The 15718-nt window shown below is 34.2% G+C and overlaps 2 protein-coding genes across 2 annotated transcripts; one reads left to right on the top strand and one right to left on the bottom strand.

Annotated features, from left to right (window-relative positions):
* The first annotated feature begins 1856 nt into the window (after window positions 1–1856).
* Window positions 1857–12704, top strand: LOC144555832 (pectinesterase-like). Its single transcript, XM_078304264.1, has 3 exons — window positions 1857–2573; window positions 2745–3082; window positions 11881–12704. Exons 1-3 carry the CDS (start codon window positions 1918–1920, stop codon window positions 12573–12575), a joined length of 1689 nt encoding a protein of 562 aa, XP_078160390.1. The 5' UTR covers window positions 1857–1917; the 3' UTR covers window positions 12576–12704.
* A 539-nt stretch (window positions 12705–13243) lies between these two features.
* Window positions 13244–14898, bottom strand: LOC144555833 (putative acyl-CoA dehydrogenase IBR3). The gene is made up of 4 exons (XM_078304265.1): window positions 14828–14898; window positions 14520–14729; window positions 13678–13960; window positions 13244–13579 (listed from the first exon to the last, which is right to left on the bottom strand). Exons 1-3 carry the CDS (start codon window positions 14858–14860, stop codon window positions 13757–13759), a joined length of 447 nt encoding a protein of 148 aa, XP_078160391.1. The 5' UTR covers window positions 14861–14898; the 3' UTR covers window positions 13244–13579; window positions 13678–13756.
* Between the last annotated feature and the right edge of the window lie 820 nt (window positions 14899–15718).

Genomic DNA, 15718 nt, shown 5'->3' with positions numbered 1-15718 from the left:
CTTTTCGATTAATTTCTAGTATTTCTTATTACATGGCAAAAAAATATTTTTTATTTATTTATTTTTTATAAATGGAAAAAATCACAAACTTAGCGCAATGGTTCGAGCAACGAGCCCTGTCTCTCTATATATAGAAAGACACATGTTCAATTCTTGCAAAAAGAATATATTTTGAGTGCATGGGATCTTTAATAAAAATGCTATACTAATAAAATTAATATGAATATGTTTTGAAGAAGAGAAATAACAAAGTTCAAAATAAAGGATCACCATGCATTTATACAAAATCTCTAGTCTGAGCACATGCAAAGGAGCTGTAGACAGTCAAATGAAATCCAATCCACGAAATAAATTGATCTATGGACGATATCATTGTAGTAAAGGTCGTAATGCCAGAGGAATCATTACCGTAAGGCAATGGGGGGGGGGGGGGGGGGGGTCATAACTCATAAGCGCTTATATCGTCGAATCATTGTAGGTTATGTTGATATATATTATATGCATAAGGTTGCATTATTACAAAAAAGCTTATTTAAATTATATCCGAATCATTAATTTAGACCTTTCCTATTCAAATTACAAATCTGTCAGTATAACCTACTAATCTTCAGTAGTTTGATTTATCATTTTTAGAGTGACTCGCTACACGAAGTAACAGCATGTAGCCACTACAGGAAGTGTCAGACCACTCACACACTCACAGTCACATGTTTTTCTTTAATTTTGTTGATTATATCCGTGTTTGTACTTTTGTTTTGACTGTTCTTGAGGCATTAATTATCTCAAATTATTATCTTGTGTAACTTTGCTTAATTATCTTCATACAGATACTAATACCAACTTTAGGTTCAAAACCGCTATCTTACGTACTCTACAGCTTAATAATTCACATATCCAACAAAAATAAGTTGTCATTTGAAACTGTTGTCTCCACTACAAGTCCAGGGAACAGCTGGCACAAAAAGGAAAAAGCAAAAGAAAATTAATATATATATGTATATAGATAGGTTAATATCAAAACAATTGTTCCTGAACCTTGGATACATAAAAACCGGCCGAAATAAATAAAAAAACAAACAAACAAATAAATAAATAGCGTAAAATTGAGATCTAAGAAAAATGTGATAGTTTATAACGTTCAAAAGACATTATAAATAATCACGGTCTGGTTATACTCTGACTGTGATAGTTTATGAAGTTCAGGTATTTTTTAGCCGTGATAGTCTATGAAGTCCAAATTTTTTTTTCCGCGGTTTAATTAGAGAATAATTAGAGCAAACTAACTAGGAAAAACGTGATATATAGTTTATAACGTCTCGAGAACGTTATAAACAATCACGGTCTGGTTATACTATGACCGTAATAGTCTATGAAGTCCATGTATTTTCTAGCCGTGATAGTCTATGAAGTTCATAACCTTTTTTTTTTCATGGTTTAATTAGAAAATAATTAGAGCAGATCACTAACTAGGCTAGGCTGTGATTGTTTATAAGAAAATCACGTTTTTTCCATTGTCGATATTTATTTTCCTATTAATAAAAATTTCGGTAAAACGCGGTTGATGAACGCTTACTATATATTAGTATATTTTTTAAGAGAAGTATGATTAGTCTTTAACACTTTTGATCTATATTAGTATCTTTATTGGCCAGCATCTTCTTAAAAAAAGAATCTAGATGTATATTTTAATGCCTTAAAATCAAGGTAACAACAAGGATATTTTAATGCCTTAAAATCAAGGTAACAGCAAGTAGTTCCAGTATAATTCTCTCTTTCCCAATTTCTATATATGTACAGTAGCAAGTAGCAACTAGCAAGAGCTCTTTCCAAAAAAAAAGAAAAGAAAGCCTTCAATCAATCATCTCTCCTACAAAAACACAGCAACGGCGCTTCTCTGATCTAAGAAACATTCAAATAATGACAACTCTTTCTCTATCTAAGAAACCAAAGATCCTCCTCTCGCTCCTCTCTCTCTGTTTCCTCTTCATCCTCCTCCCTTCCAGGCCCCACCACTACAGACCCCATTACAGCCATCGGCGTCACCTCACCTCGACTGGCACCGACCCCAACATTGCCCGACATTGCGACGGTACGCTCTACCCCGAGCTCTGTGCGTCGACCCTCGCCACCCTCTCCAAAACCAATGTCTCTATCTCTGATGCCATATGCCATGTCATCAAGAGTACCACCTCAGCGGTACGGAATTCCCGTTCGAACTGCTCCTCGTACCTGACCCGCCTCCCGCAGCTTGACCAGCGCAACAAGCTTGCGCTTCAAGACTGTCTCGAGTTACTCGATCAAACGCTCGATGAACTCTCCTCGGCATTCTCTGACATGAGTAATGTCTCGAGCTCGGCCGACTCAATCAGCACAGTTCAGACTGTGCTGTCGGGTGCCTTGACTAACCAGTATACTTGTCTCGACGGGTTTGCTTATGCACCGAAAGCCGGTGCACGTGTTAGGCCGTACATCAAGGGGAGGTTCTTCCATGTAGCACACCTTATCAGTAATTCGCTTGCCATGGTCAAGAAGCTCCCGCGTAAACGCCGCCACCTTCAAGAGACCTTTGAAGGGTAATGTAGCTAGCTAGGATATATATATATATCCATTAATGTGCTTGCAATGTACTAGAAAATATATAAGTTGCAACCAAACATGTTATAATTAAGTTTAATGCATCATATTGCAACATCAACATTCAATCAAAACAAATTTGGGGGCTAAAACAAGGTACATTGGTGTAGGTACGGCAGGATAACCCGCGGGTACCCACAATGGTTGTCGGGCAAGGACCGACATTTACTCCAAGTACCGAGCAACATCACGACAATGGCTGATTTAGTGGTAGCCAAAGACGGGAGCGGTAATTTCACGATGGTGACCGACGCGATCAACGCAGCCCCGAACAACAGCGACACGCGGTTCGTGATTTACGTGAAAGCCGGGGGCTATTATGAAAATGTGGAGGTGGGGAAAAGCAAGACCAATATAATGCTGATAGGAGATGGCATGTGGAAGACGGCTATCAAAGGGAATAGGAACGTTGTGGACGGATGGACCACGTTCAGGTCTGCAACTGTAGGTCAGTACCGCATCTCTCTCTCTCTCTTTGGCTTCTTTTTATGTGTGTATGTGTGTGTTTTAATTTGTTACTTTTCTTTCTGTGTAAGGGCTTGGTTGGCTGCACTAGTGGAAATAAAAATGGGTACGGGAATTAAAAATTTTGAATTGAAAATTACTGTTTACGTGGGAAAAAAAAATTCAGTCCGAGTGAATTTTCATTTTTCCACGTGAACAGTGGTTTTCACGGTGCAGCCGAACAGGCCCTGAGTGAAGACAGTAATCTTCACGGTACAGCCGAATAAGCCCTAAATGTATTCATTGCTTTCTTTTTCTTTTCTTTTAGAAATCCATGCATGATTATTAGAGGACCATGAAACTAAAAAAATATTCTTAAAAATATGCACTAGATTCGAATTTACAGTGGATAATTTTAATTTATAGAATTTTAGTAAAAATGTATGGAGATATATATAAGATATTATAATAGACTCTTACCAGAATTAGCGGCAACTAACTACGGTCTGATGCACTAGTTCTCCTACAAAACTGAAACCATAGCTTCATTTCCTCAATAATCTTAGATGCGAGTAGCGGCTGAGGCATTAATTATAGGGAGAGGGGGGTTTCCGATGGGCATCGGACCAAATCTGGTTCGATGGGGGGTTTAAACCGTCAGATCTGCTTTAGGATTCGCACCCGCAATTTCTCGTCTGCTTTAAAATCCGTACACACGAATCCTAAAGCAGATCTGACGGTTTAAACCCCCCATCGAACCGGATTTGGTCCGATGCCCATCGGACACGCCCGTCTCCCTTAATTATAAAGATTGCCTTATTCTTCTGTTTCTACACATGCCACAACACCATGAATTTTATTGTCCATACCTTTTCTTTTGCTCATCCCGTACCCGTACGTGAGGATATATAGAAGCCACGTTTGCACAACATAATCACTTCTTAGTTCTTACCAAAACAGATTCTCTAATTCTAATTTGCACCTGATCCCAAACTCATGTTGAATATGTATAATAAATCATCAAATACAAAGTAGTTTCTACTAAACAACTATTACATAAGAAGAATCTAAGCTTGCACATCATTTCTCTCTCTTCGTAGTCATTTTATCAAAACAAGCTAAAAGTTTCTAAACATGATAGCAACCACCAGCGCTAAAACCCATATTTAAAAAAAAAAAAAGCCACTAACGCTAAAAAAATTTGAAATTTGAGTGTACCTTCATCACTCATTAATATCCAGTTCAATAATGCTTGAAGGGCCCTACAAAAGCTAGTAATTATTAGGCGATTATATTGAATTAGACTTGTTGATAACGTTTAAAATTATACATAGCTAGTCTTCTTTTAATAGCATTCTCTTTTGTTTGATATATTATATTAACATGTAATCTAATTACCACACATTATTAATATATGTAAATTTAAATTTCTGAAGGTCGGAAGTGCAAAATTTTCAATTCCTAAACTATCTATTAGGCAAGGGACAACGTCCCACAGTTTGCACTATCACATCACTTTGGTACGTGTTAGTGTGTTCCAATTGCTGCGACTTCCCCGCAAGAAATTTCTGCATGATTTTTTTTAAAATTAAAAAATCAAATTTTTTGAAACATGATTTATTACATACATTCTCAATAAAGAAAATAATTTTGGGTCCGATGTCCATATTCCATAATGGTTCCTTATCTGTCCGGTTTGTTTTAAAATCCATACATATTAATATTAATGCGAACACACATGCTGTACAAATTTTAAAGTGGATCGAACGGATCCAAATTATTCCTCTCAATAAATATATGAAACCGAAGAAGAGATTAATGGGATCCTACTATTGGCCCGATCCCACTGATTTCACAGTTTATAACACCAATGCTACACAGTGTGGAAAATAAATGTGATCGAACAATTAGTTGAGTCATATTAGCCTCTTTCTAATGCGCATTCAGGTGAAATAGAGAAAAAAAAATATTTGGGTAGAAACAAATCATTGATTCGATCTCATCTTTGTTTCGGGTAATTTAATTTTTAACATTTACCAATAAAAAAAAATGCAACTTGTGGTCCAAACAACTTTTTTTTCACAGTTAGGCAAATCAGGTTGCCGTAAATTTCTTTCACATAGAATGTACGTGGCAAATTATTTCCTCAAATTTGTCATTTTGGCGGTGGTATTGGTGATTGGTGTTTGCAATTGAGAGTGTATTTACCAGAAAATATTGAGAAAAATGCAATGGACCACAAAGGATATCATCTTAATTTGAGACTGGTAAGGCCACCAGAATCACAGTTTCCTATCAAATCATAGAAATCTTTTGCTCCCTGTTGTAAAGAACTAAAGATTCTTGTTGGAGCATAAAAAAGGAAATAGTCCAGCTGTCTCATTTATGAGATGGGGGAATTTCACTTATACCCCTCAAAAACTTATTAAAATTAGGCATACAAAAATAAAAAGAGTACATTATTTTCAATAAATATAAAAAAGATCTGACTTATTGTAACCGATTCAAATATTATGAATTGGACTCAATAATTCAGATCAGATTTTTTTTTTAAATTTGGATCTAGATTGTTCAATTAGAGGAGAATCAAGCTCTGGTTCACAAATAATTTTAGAAAAGTATAATATTTGGATATGGATTATTGAGTCGGATCTTTTTATATTTGTTGGAAATGAGACACTCTTTCTATTTTTGTACGTTTAGATTTAATAATTTCTATGAATACAAATTTTTCCTCCTTGACCCTCCAGAAAATCATAAATGAGACCCTCCAGAAAATCATAAATGAGGGGTGATGTGATGGCCTGTATTTTGTAATTTAAATATTTATTTTATCTGGGCTCCATTGCACTTCAATGCATGTCCTATCTTTTCTTATTAATTAGGTATTAAATAGTAATAATGCCATATAGTAACTATATATATATATATATATAGGACGGATCATTATTTTCAAAGTTTTATTATCTCAGTTCATTTAAAGTCATATTTATGTCTACGTGTACTATGGATCGAAATTTTTATTAATACCACTGTAAAAAAAATCACAAATTATGGAAAATTTGAAAAATACCAGTGCCTCTAAATTTTAATATGCGACTCTATTTTTGGAGGGCCACAGATTGAATTGGACCCCCCACCCCCCCACAAAAAAAAAAAAGAAAAAAAAAGAAAAAAGAATAAATAAATAAATGCACTATAATATATTGATATTTAGGTCTTTTGGGGGTCTTGAAGGCCGCAGATTGAATTGAAGGTTATAGTATTTTTTGAATTCTTCAATTTTAGTGGTGTTTTTTTTTTTTTGAAATGGTATTAATAAAAATTTCGGACTCATGGATGAAGAAATAAATAGCATGTCAATTATTTTCATGCTAAATCTAATGAGAAGGGTCATTATGACAGCATGAACATATTTATTTATTTATTTTAGAAGTATAAATGTATTTGTGTTATCGAATTTGATAAAAAACTTGTAACTGGAACTATGCCAGTAATTTTAAATTTGCCAATCTATTTACAACTTATTTAAATTAATTATGAATAAATTTCCTACAATTTTTTTATATTTATAATATTTCGTTGATCATTAGATCGTCATTTGTCAAATAAGTTTGTTATACATATCTACTCTAATCATAAATGATAAATTAACCATAAGATGCTTACTAGGAAGTATATATATATATATATATAGAGGTAGGCTAATATACAATCAATTGTTCCTGAGGTCCCGTACAACCAAGTCATTTTTCGATTTTTAAAGTCCAAATGATCGATCCAAACCGTTCATCTTGTTCTCCATATTAATATGTGCTTGGAGACAAAATTTTACATTTTTTTGAATTTTATTACTATTTATTAAGCCACTTTGAAAATCGCTGATCCAACGGTAGCTTCTGGTTTTACTGTTTTGTTAAGCCACCGTTGGATCAGCTGTTTTCAAAGTGGCTTAATAAATAGTAAAAAAATTCAGAAAAATGTAAAATTTGGTCTCCAAACACATATTAATATGGAGAACAAGAAGAACGGTTTGGATCGATCATTTGGACTTTAAAAATCGGAAAATGACTTGGTTGTACGGGACCTCAGGAACAATCGATTGTATATTAGCCTACCTCATATATATATATATATATTATTGATTGTTTAATGCTTTAAGCAAGTAAACCTTAATTTAAAAAAAGATAAAATAAAAGAATATCAAATTAAATAAATCACTCTATCAGTAAACAAACATTGGGATATATTTAAACAGTTCACGAGAGCTTATTTATAGCAGGATACAGCTTACTGTCAGTTTGCCAGTTGCCACAGAGCATCTAGAAAATTTTCTGACAAAATTAAAGATCTTTCTAGTGGAAGTAGGATAGGATAGGTGGAACAAAGGTGACGACGATTGGGTATGTGAGCTCATATCATAAAAGGGGCAAGTATTGGGTGCAAAATGTGTGGTTATAGACTTAGGGTCTGTTCAGTTGCACTGGTGGGAATAAGAATGGGTATGAGAATTAAAAATTTTGAACTGAAAAATACTGTTTATGTGGGAAAAAAAAAATCCAATCTGAGTGAATTTTCATTTTCCCACGTGAACAGTAATTTTCACGGTACAGCCGAACAGACCCTTATAGTTTTTTCTTGGTGATGCTCGCCTGCGTAATTCATATGTAAGGGAGGGTTTTTGCCAAATTTTGGGAATCCATATATATCATCCCAGGTACTTGAGGTGCAAGTGGTGAATCTGGACCGTTTATTTTATTTGGTATGAATCTCAAAGAAGACCTACAACCTTAATAGTCATCGGATTGAGTTTGGCTTAGATAGAATTAATCTGGACCGTCCATTTTTTTCAGTTGCACCTCAGGTACCTGGGGGGACACGGACTTAGAGGATACCAGTATTCAGATCCAGTGCAATACAATCTCGTAGCGAGTACCCTATATTAAAGATGTAAATGAGTCGAATTTGAGCGAGTTACTCCCAACTTGTGCTCAGCTCATTTAGCTAATGAGCGAGTCAATTCGAGTTAGGATGACAATAACGAGCTGTAAAGCCAACTCAAGTTCAGCTCATTACCAACTTAAGATAGATTGAAATAATTAATTATATTTATTATAGTTTGGTGAAGTAAACTAATGAAGAAAAAAAATTATAAGATAGAATTTACTTTACCAAAATCAGAGTAATCGAGAATAATTGGTCATAATCGGAAATAATCGGCTAATTAGTCAGAAAAATTCATAACGATTTGGTCACCGCTAATGACTAATCGGCTTAAACGGACGTTTTTTACAACACTGGTCTATATTTGCTAATCCAAATGTATCCAAATAAAAAATAGTAATTTGAAATAATGCTAACTTAGATTAGTACTATTTTTCACCCATCCAAACACACTCTTAAGTCTTAATTAATACCTAAACTTGCATCTCAAAGAGGTACTAATTAACCAACGCATTAGCTAACAATTTGAACTATATGAGATTGTTTCTAAGACAAAAAACTGAGGTTTCAAATTAAAAGGCTGTCGTATGGTTTCGTGAGAGGTAAAAAGATAGAAAATATTATTTCAACACATAATTTTAGGAATTATTGGTAAGAAGTAACCCAATCATTTAAGTTATTAGATAAAGATTCTTATAGTTATATAATTTAACGATTTTTTTTATTTAAATTATTATAGATAAGTTAAAACCAACTTTCAAACTTGATCGAAACTTGAATATCTCTCGTAATTTGAGATTTTTAATTATGTATATGAAAATATAATTAATTATTATCTTGAAATATTTATATGGTTCAGTCACTCATAAAATATTAAATATGTACAATTAACTTGATAGTTAGAATTTCACTATACAATCGTTAAAACTTGATTTCAAATTTTAACTACCACACATTATATATTTCACATTTCAACTTCTTAATTTAAATTTTCTAAATCTGCTCGTGTACAAGCAACAGTCTTATAGAATACTCGTTAATTTCAAGCACAGTGACAAATGAATTATTCGAGTTCGATTCAGCGAGGTGAGCAAAAAAAAAAATGATTTGGAATAATCGGAATTAGAATCTCAGTCCTGCAAGTGAGCAACAAAAAAAATAAAAAGAAAATGTTACGGGCAAATTTGAAAAATATTCGCGAATAATTTGTAAAAAAAAAAAAAAATCGTAAAATTCGCGAATTATTCTGGTTTAATTCGGTCAAAGTTTGGTCAATCGAATAATTCGGCGTTCAGTTCGGCATCACCAAAAAAACGAATTATTCGGATTTAATTCACGAATCTTGTGACTATGATTTCAAGTCCAAAAACTCGGTAATCAATAGTAACAACACGAACGGTTGTATCGCCATCGTCATAGAAATAATTTTTCTCTTATAAGTCGGTTCCTTTTGTCAAATTGTTAATGGCATCCGGATTCCCTGCCCGTGACAGAGCTTTTTCTATCTTTCGTGGAGCCAGTAGCCACAGGCCACAGCTTTAATAATTCTATTTGTTTAATATACTTTATACATACGGCTGAGTCAGAATAATTATTAGGGTGGCATATAAATTTTAGGTGAGCTATAATACTTTAAAAACTATATGAAACCTTTTCATCGATTGTTATTACTGAAATGAGGTTATTAAATCATCATTACTTAATGTCGATCAAAATGTTTCATATATTTTTTTACAGAAATTTTTATTTATATCATATTCCAAAAAAAAAAAAAATTATGTTTTATGTGGAATTAGAAAACATTAGGGTCGCTTTCTTGGAAGAATTGTAGATTGAATTGGAGGCTCTCAAAAATTCAAAAATACACTGTAATATACTAATATTTAGGTTTTTGGGGGGCTTCAATTCAATCTGCAGCCCCTCCAACAATGAACCAAAGAATGAATTGGCGGTCCTGGTATTTTTGAAATTCCTCAATTTCAAGAGTATTTTTTTTTTGTATAAAATGATATTAATAAAAGTTTCAGTATTTTTTACATTAATAACCGGAGTGCTACATGGAAATAAAACCTTCACTGAAATAATTAATTATCGAGACAATAACTGTTGATGTGAGATAATAGCTGAGTATAGCAGAACTAGAAGTTTAAATTAGAGTGTTGAAATGTAAGAAAATCTCTAACTCTTAAAACTATATGATTTTTTAATTTGATGTGACGATTTTTTATTTCAATTTCAGAGATGAATTTCAGTTTTTTTATTTATAAACTATTGGACAGTTTCTTATTAAAGAAACTGAATCTAAACACAACACTTGCCAAAAAATTCACTCAAATTATTTATTCTTTTTAATTTATTGCTGACGTAGTTTAATAAAAATTCTATAATTAATTTCAGAGAAGTAAATGTTTAAAAATTTTAGAGGTTTTAATTTCTAAAAAGTAATTAGCACTTATTTACAGATTATAAAGTTTTAGAAATAGAGATACATGATGTATAACAACTTATATTTGAAGTCAAGTCTCTGCAATTTTAAATTAAAATTTAAATCATTCAGCTACTAAATACACATTTTGCTATTTTACGAGGAAACTCAATAATTATATAAAAACTTAAAAAAAATCAACAAAATTTTAATTTATATATATATATATATATAGAGAGAGAGAGAGAGAGAGAGAGAGAGTAAGGCTACCATGCTTTGCAAATTAAAGTTGGTGTTTTAATTTACGCTCATATCTTTAGTTTCAAAGTTCAAATCGTCGATCTGAATCGTTCAAGTAGATATCCATAATAAATTGTGCTTGGAGACCAAATTTTTTATTTTTTGGAAATTTTTTACTATTTTTTTATAATTTTTAAAAATCAGTGTTTTTTAGAAAATTATGGACCATCAAAAACAGTGATTTACAAAAATTCTAAAAAAATAGTAAAATTTTTTTCAAAAAAATATAAAATTTAATCTCCAAACACAATTTATTATGGATATTAACTTAAACGGTTCGGATTGACGTTTTAAACTTTAAAACTAGAGATATAAGCTCAAATTAAAATACTCACTTCAATTTGTAAAGCATGATAGCCTTACTCTGTGTGTGTGTGTGTAACGAAGCCCTCTTAATTGACTTTAGATTCGCTCATGTAGCCAAGGACATAAAACAGGTTAATACTCAGATGATATGAATTAACTAATAAATATAATAAAATAGTCACTAATGTTGCATTGGATTCTACAGAGAATATTTGTCTCGACCTCGGAGATTAGAAAGAGACAAAGATTGTGGGGCTCATTAATTACACAATCTACCCTCGAATGCCGCGTAATCCAACTTTATTAATTTATTCCCTGGTTAAAAAGATCGCTGCTATTCTAGTTTTAGATCCGCAAATGAATGCCTTTTCTTCATTAGAAGTGTCATTGTCGTTTTATTTATATTTTCTATGGCTTACTGGATCCGTAAAACGTGAGGCGGGTCCAAGATAGTAATGACTAACGACAGTGCGTCGGCAGATGGATGTCTGAAGATAATGTGGGGCATACAATGGATTAGCACGCTGGCATCTTTTCTCATATTCACCATGCATTATCGATCTCTTACGACATGCGGCGTGTAACTATTGGTGTGGCAGATTTGCTTGCACTCTTTTCCAACATTTTAGTTTTCAATATTGAAGTAACATACCAACATTTTAGATTTGATGAAATAGCAACAGAAATAGAGGCTTATGCTCTTTTCTTTCTGTATCATTTCAACAACTTACCTGTAGTTTTTTGAATTTTCAGATTTTCAGAGAAACTTTTAAGAAAATTATTTGTCTCTGCAAGAAAAAATTGTTAACATTTTTGAACTTGTGCAGCTGTAAACGGAAACGGGTTCATAGCCCGGGATCTAACAATAGAGAACTATGCGGGTCCGAGCAAGCACCAAGCTGTCGCATTGCGGGTCAGTGCCGACCTCACTGCCTTCCATCGTTGTAGTTTTGTTGGATACCAAGACACGCTATACACACATTCCCTCCGGCAATTTTACCGCGAATGTGACATTTATGGCACAATCGACTTCATCTTTGGAGATGCAGCTGTTGTGTTACAAAACTGCAACTTGTATGCACGCAAACCGGATCCGAACCAAGTCAATGTGTTCACTGCACAAGGTAGAGAAGATCCAAATCAGAATACTGGCATCTCGATCCAGAATTGCAAGGTAGCGGCCGCAGCTGATTTGATACCAGTACAGTCAAATTTCTCGACTTATCTCGGGAGGCCATGGAAGCAATATTCAAGGACAGTTTACATGCAGTCAAATCTCGAAAGCTTGATCAATCCGGCTGGATGGTTGCCGTGGAATGGTACATTTGCACTCGACACGTTGTATTACGGAGAGTATATGAACAAGGGAGCCGGTGCAAATACAACGGGTCGGGTCAATTGGCCGGGTTATCATGTCATCAATAGCTCAGTTGATGCAAACAATTTCACAGTCTCATCGTTTATTCAAGGAGATCAATGGCTGAGTTCAACTATGATTCCTTTTACGCTAGGGCTTAATTAAAAGATTTAATTTGGGTATAAATTTGAATAAAGATTGTAAGTTCAGAATTTCTTTTTTGATGCTTGATTCTCTCGGCACAAGCTTTTATAGAGAGAGACTTGTATTAGTAATAGTGATATAGGGTTATGAGTTAGGCTGGGGTGCTATGGATAGCATAGTGGCCTCTATGCTACGGCTCAATATTCGAGTTTTCAAAATTCAAACGGTCGATCCGAACCGTTCATCTTATTCTCCATATTAATATCTGCTTGGAGACCAAATTTTATAATTTTCTGAATTTTTTTACTATTTATTAAGCCACTTTGAAAATCGCTAATCCAACGGTTTTACTGTTTTGTGCAGCCACCGTTAGATCAACAATTTTGTAAAATACTTAATAAATAATAAAAAAATTCAGAAAAATGTAAAATTTGGTCTCCAAGCAGATATTAATATGGAGAATAAGATGAACGGTTTGGATCGACCGTTTGAATTTTGAAAACTCGAATATTGAGCCGTAGCATAGATGCCACTATGCTATCCATAGCACCCCAGCCTAACTCTAGGGTTATTCATCTTATATATCGCTTACTGTATTACACATAAGATTAACCATTTGGGCACAAAATGATATGATAATCATTTTCTCATATGGTAAATGAAAAGATACTAAATTAAAACAAGACACCATCTAATTGCAGTTCTCTTATTAGAATAATAATTTCCGAATTTATTAGAATCCCACAAGAAAGTCTTCCACCTTATTTGTATTTATTCCTCGCATCTACAATTCCAATTTATTCTCACTTGCAAATTCCAATCACTACTATATCCTATAGCTTCGAGCGTACCAATTCAAGCTTGGCAATAGTGCCGAGATGGACCTCATCAGGTCCATCTGCAATCCTAAGTGTACGCGAATTAGCCCACATATGAGCCAAAACAGTATCTGACGACAGACCAGCAGCACCGTGTACCTGCATTGCTCTGTCTATCACCCTAAGTGTCATGTTCGGTGCCACCACCTACAAAAAACATTGTTTTTGGTAATTCTCATCTTCATCTTAGCCATGTATATATTTTAAATAAAATAAAACATGGGGATAAAAGAGAAAAAAATTACCTTTGCCATGGCAAGGATACCTCGAGCTTTCTTGTTTCCGAACCGATCGAGTTGGTCGGCAGCTTCTAGAACCAAAAGCCTAGTCTGTTCCAAATCTATCTGGCACTGAAAGACAGATGAAAATAAGATAATTATAGAATGACACAAGATGCAAACCATGCTCTGCAATTGTTTTACCGAAAACCCGGCGTTTGAGAGCTCTCTCTACCATCAATTCCATTGCACGCTTGGCTGAACCGATACACCTCATGCAGTGGTGCAGCCTCCCTGGACCTAGTCTTCCCTGTTATTGGTCCCATTTTTCAAATCAAAACAAATGATCACAAAATCAGAAAAAGGAAACGAAAATACTATTCATTTGTATTTGCAGAAAATACCAAAGACTTTGTAATTGGAATCAGGTTTTTAGGTAAGTGTTAGAAAATAAATGGAGAAAAAGAGGCTCAAGAATTATTTGTGTGAGAACTTTTTAGTGTAACAAGGGGTGGAGCCAGAAATATTATTCAGAAAGAACAAAGTAAGAATGTACATACTTACTCATCCGCACTCTAATTTTACTTTAATTTCATTTGCATAGGAAAAGTATGACACTAGGGGTGGAGCCGGAAACTTATTTCAAATAAATCGGCATGGTGGAAGCAAAAAAATTTAGTTACTTTTCTTGAGCTAGGGCAGGGCAAACACCTTGCCATTTTGCTAAAACCCAGGACTGACATTTGCTAATACAGAAATCATAGTGTTGTTTTTGAAATGCTGATATAAATAGTTCATTTTGATAAAATCCCAAAACTAAGAGGAAAGAAATACCCAGAAACACTGCAGATCGAGGAAAAAGAAATAACCTGAGCAATTTCGAAACCTTGACCTTCACCTAGCAGAATGTTTTTAGCTGGGACCCAAACATTGTCAAACACTATCTCAGCATGTCCATGCAGTGCATCATCAAATCCAAAAACCATCAAGTGTCTCTTAATGTGAACTCCAGGTGTGTTAATATCAACCAAGATCATAGACTGTTGCTTGTGTTTAGGAGCTGAAAAATCAGTCTTTCCCTCAAAAGAAAAGTTAAACAACACAAGTATTAAATTAAAGCAATTTTCTTTTTTGGCATTGCAGAACTTGAAAAGACTTCTTGATCTCTGATTCTAACCATTAGTATTAGAACTTTGCATCTAGGATCCATGGCGCCACTGGTCCACCCAGTGTTGTAAAATGCAGTGTTCATGCAGTATGCGGAATGCCACTGCATACCGCATATACGGTATGCGGCCGCATATGCGGATTTTAATGCGAACTTATATATGCGGATTTTGTACATAGTGGTGTCTCCATAAATATAAAAAAAATTAATATCTTCAAATATATAAGTTAGGAAAAAAAATAAAAATAAAAAATGTCTCCAATCAGCACTACTAATATCACGTTGGATTTTTTGGCATCCAAACATCTATCTGTCCAGAGAGGATCTGAGCCATCCATTCAAAAGATCTCAGCCACTGATCAAAATCATTTTTCAATCTCAGCCATTAATCATAAATTCTGATTTTATGAATCTGTTTCATGTTGTCAAAAGTGTAAAAGTTTAAATTTAGTTCGAAAAATACTCGCTACATCAAAGACCGCATAGAAATTATTTCACTTAAACAAATAGAAAAACGCGTTTCTCTGTATTCGCTTCTTCCCAAGGCGAATACGCGTCTCTTTTTTTTTTTTTGAAGCACTGATCTAGGCCTCCTTTTTCAATACGCCGCGAGAGAGAGAAGGTAGGGAGAAGGACAACGATGGCGCCTCTAGGGTTTCCATTTCGCGGCCAAGGGGTACGATGACGGCTCTGAGACTCTCTTTCTCCCTCTCCGCGACTCTCTCAGATGGGAAAATCAAAGAGAAATGAAAAAGGCGAAGGAGAGGGTTGAGAGGGTTGATTGATGTAATCTACGGGGGTCAGTGATCGATTGCGCAACGAGGTTGCCTAACTTGAATCTAAGGTACTGTTTTGCTACATTTTTTAAATTGACCCAATCTTTTGTTGTATTTTTTTAAT

The sequence above is a fragment of the Carex rostrata genome, chromosome 6 (assembly GCF_964058835.1).
Source record: "Carex rostrata chromosome 6, lpCarRost1.2, whole genome shotgun sequence".
Classification (NCBI taxonomy): Eukaryota; Viridiplantae; Streptophyta; class Magnoliopsida; order Poales; family Cyperaceae; genus Carex; species Carex rostrata.
The sequence above is the reverse complement of the archived record's forward strand: the minus strand, read 5'-3'. Positions and strand labels throughout refer to the sequence as shown.